We start from the raw sequence: 3,605 nt of genomic DNA, 5'->3' as shown, positions 1-3,605 counted from the left end.
GACGAACGACGCGGCATATACGGGACGCAAATGAACTCATAAATTAGCGGCAAGAATGGGGGCAAGAAACCGCGCAGGTGGGGCGGCATGCGGTATATCGTCGGGAGAGGGGGCGCCAGTCGAGAACGAAGGAAAATGGAGGGGACGCGCGGGAGGACCATCCGAGTACAGGGTCCGGCAAGACGACACTGAGAAGATGAGGGGAGATCGAAAATCCGAAGACGGGGACACCACACACAAGATGCAAGCGGCAAAAAAAAATAAAACACACCAGTATCCTCTCATCGAGCACTGTAGGCAGAGGGCTGGTACGTCCCCATCACTCCGGGGTATGTGTACGGCGTCGCCTGCTGCTGCCCCTCGTACACACTCACGCCCTCTCCGACGTGCGGCTGGCTGCGCGCATACGACACGCCCGCGCCACCCGCATATACCGGCGCCCCTCCTCCTGCGCTTCCCACAGCGACCGGCGCCGACGTAGCATCCACGGCGCCATTCGTCTGGTACACAGGAGCGCCATATGCCTGCTCCGCGCTTTCGCCGAATCCGAGGTCGTTCAACATGTTGCGCCAATACACTGCGTCATGCTCCGCGACAGGTTGCGCCTGATACTGCACATACGTCGACGAGATCCCCGACAGACTATAATTCGTCAGCGCTCCGTTCCCTGCGCCGCTGTGGCTGCCCGGGCGGGCGTCCGTCATGGTGTGGTCGGCGTCACGCACAAGCGCGTACGACCCCAGCGAGTGCGTCTGTGCATACGGCGAGGCCGACGAAGTCGAGGACGACCCGCACACGCTTGGCGGCTGGACACCAGACGCGCCTGACGATGGCGAGCTGTAGTAGCCATGATGGTCCCCCGAGCCCGAGCCCGAAGAATGTCCGTACATTGAGTGATTATATCCATGTGCCGAGTGTCCGTTGAGGGCACCATGGCCAGGCGCGCTGTGGTACCGAGCCTGGGCGGGCATTTCGCGCTTCAGACTCTCCTGCTCAGCCTGCTGCTGCATCTTCTGCACGTCGTTCGCGACAAGGGACGTCAAAAATCGGGCGTGGTACGCCGCCGACGCAGACGCAGGTGACAGGTGGGCCGCGTCCTGGTACGCCTTTGCCGTTTTCGTGATCATGGCGTGAATCTCCTGCGCCGCACCTTCCTTTAACTCGCTGAGCGCGTTAGAACCGCGGAGAAGCTGTTAATTTATCCCGTGTCAGCACATGGTCCCGAACAGACAGAAATGAATTGCTCGCCTTGAGTAGAACGACAGCCGAATACGCTGTCATCACCGTTGTCGAATCCTGTCCATATCGCTGGGAAGACCGCTCAGCACACCAGGAACGGATACATTGCGTCTCCTAAGTGACTCACCAACATCTGGATGCGCGCAAAATCGTCTGCCATGATTTGAAGATTTTCCTTCGCATCGGTGTAACACGTATTGAGCGCTTGCACGTTGACGTGACCAGGCCCTTGCGCCGGCGAGTTTATACCAAACGTGTTGAGGAACAGGCGCACATGCAGCTGGAAGAACCGAAGAATCGAGAAATGGAACTGCTCGCCGCGCGCTATGGTGCTCATCGATTAGCGCACGCTCTAGTGCGCATAAAGAAACAAGCCCACTTACCGCGCTGGAGTTCGTGAGTCCATTTCTGGCCCCATTGGTTCAGCTTTTGGTTGCAGTTCCTCAGCAACATCTCGTAATTGACGTCGGCCGCGTTCGCAGCGGCGCCCATCTGGTGCATGTTGAACACGTCCGTGGTCTCTGCCGCTATCGAGCGCAGCTGTGTGAACGCCGCCACGATCACATCCTCTTGTCTGATTGGCATTGAACCCTCTTCATGCCACGTCGTCGCGTGGCGGACTAGGTCATCTTCGGGAAGCATCCAGTGTTTCCCATGCTGCATGCTAAGGCTGCGGTCGTGAACGAACAGGACCATGTACGTTCGCTCGCGATTGCGCCGCTCACGCATCTGCACGTCCGTCTCGCCTGGCTGGCGCTTGCCAACGTAGCGGTTCAGGCCGAGCTCGACCGCCATACGGCACGCATAGCCAATGTATGTCCACGTGCGGGTGTCGTCCGGCTCCTTCCAGTATGTCATGCACGCAAACGCCTGCACGACCTCGGCACTGCGCCAGTTCTCCGCGAATGCGCGCACGGCAAAGTCGTGCGCGAGGCGCAGCATGGAGAGATAGAGCTCCGTCTTGAAGAACTTGCAGCAGGCCATGACAAGAGTGGTGAACAGGAATGGACACCGCGAGCGCACGTACGCCACCGAATGCAGTGCGGGATCGAACAAATTGATGAACGGGTTCAGGCGGATGTAGAACATGTCCCACAGGTGAGCGACCGTCTGTTCATCAATAAGACCAGCCTCGATGGGGTCCTTGAGAGGCGTCTCGCTGGTGAACAGCCGTGCGACGGACACCTGTGGCTGCGGCGCAGCGAAAGAGGGCGGAGAGTGGGTGTGTCGAGGGTACCCTCTGTCTGAATTGCCAGGGGAGTACGTCGCAGTTGGCTCTTCCTGATCTGCAGGGTTGAGAATGGTCTTGAAAAACGAGTTGTTGCGTGCGTTCTGCTGCTTGATGATGCGTGCGGGGTACATGCCGCTGTCGGCCTTGTCGGTCTCGTCGGCCTCATCCATCTCGGAGTCGGACTGGTGGGACGAGTGGGGATAGGCGCTGTGCATGCGGGGCGGAAGATTGAGCGGGGGGAGGTCATTTGCAGAAAAACGCGAGCTGCTGCTGAGTGGGTCGGCGGGGCGGGAGCTCTCGCCCGAGCGAGTGTCATGGAGAGGGGGGAGAGTGAGGGACTCGTCGACGGAAGACTTTTGCTTGGCGCTGTTGTAACCTTTTTCGAGGCGCCGAAGCATTTTGGATGCCTCGGACAGTCTGGCGGATTGTGAGACATTGTTCGTGCAGCATACAGGGAGCGCATACCTGGAGCCAGGCTTGCGGCCACGGCGGTGCTTTTCGAAAATACATCTGGAAGCTGTCGGTGAGCCGAGGGAATGCAGATAGGGGGAGGACAAACGGACTCTGCGCCGGAGCGTTTGCAGCGCTGACAAGGAACATTGTTTCCGTCGTCGGCTCCAACGCACTTCATCTGGACAAGACGGGGGCGTTGGTGTGTGGACTGGCGATTAGACGGTAGACAGACGTACTTTGGCAGCTCTGCAGACGGTACATGCGCGTGCACCTCTGACGACGGGGGTCTTTGCAGCGGCCGCGGCCGCGGCTGCAGCTGCTGCAGTTGCCGCGCTGGAGAACATGAGGTCAGGGCGACGAGGAGAGAGACACAAGAGGACGTACGGTGTTTTCTCGTCTGAGAACGGTGCAGGTTGATCGGGGATGGGGGACTGTTGAGGGGCGAGAGGCTGGTCCATGGTGGGGATGAACACCGAAGGCACGGTAATCAACGGGCGCCGGCGATAACAAGGCCGAGTGGGAGGACGACGGGAAAAGCGATTTGGTCGCTGTGTTGGACGGTGAGCAAGGCGGATGGGGCGGAGAGAGCGAGCGGGGAGGGGGAAGAGGCGGGGCGGGGAGGGGAGGGCTTTTGAGGCGGAGGGGGAGGGAGGGCAGACAGCTGATGGGCGCGGGGCGTCGT

The 3,605-nt window shown here is 60.0% G+C and overlaps 1 protein-coding gene across 1 annotated transcript; it reads right to left on the bottom strand.

Annotated features, from left to right (window-relative positions):
* Positions 1-281: 281 nt before the first annotated feature.
* On the bottom strand, positions 282-3,381 carry FIBRA_08791 (uncharacterized protein; the record flags this gene model as incomplete). Its single annotated transcript, XM_012330412.1, has 8 exons — positions 282-1,190; positions 1,228-1,308; positions 1,367-1,563; positions 1,623-2,887; positions 2,936-2,980; positions 3,034-3,101; positions 3,160-3,256; positions 3,308-3,381. 8 exons carry the CDS (start codon positions 3,379-3,381, stop codon positions 282-284), a joined length of 2,736 nt encoding a protein of 911 aa, XP_012185802.1.
* Positions 3,382-3,605: the final 224 nt, after the last annotated feature.

The sequence above is a fragment of the Fibroporia radiculosa genome (assembly GCF_000313525.1).
Source record: "Fibroporia radiculosa TFFH 294 genomic supercontigs, scaffold3026, whole genome shotgun sequence".
In the NCBI taxonomy this organism is placed as follows: Eukaryota; Fungi; Basidiomycota; class Agaricomycetes; order Polyporales; family Fibroporiaceae; genus Fibroporia; species Fibroporia radiculosa.
The sequence above is the reverse complement of the archived record's forward strand: the minus strand, read 5'-3'. Positions and strand labels throughout refer to the sequence as shown.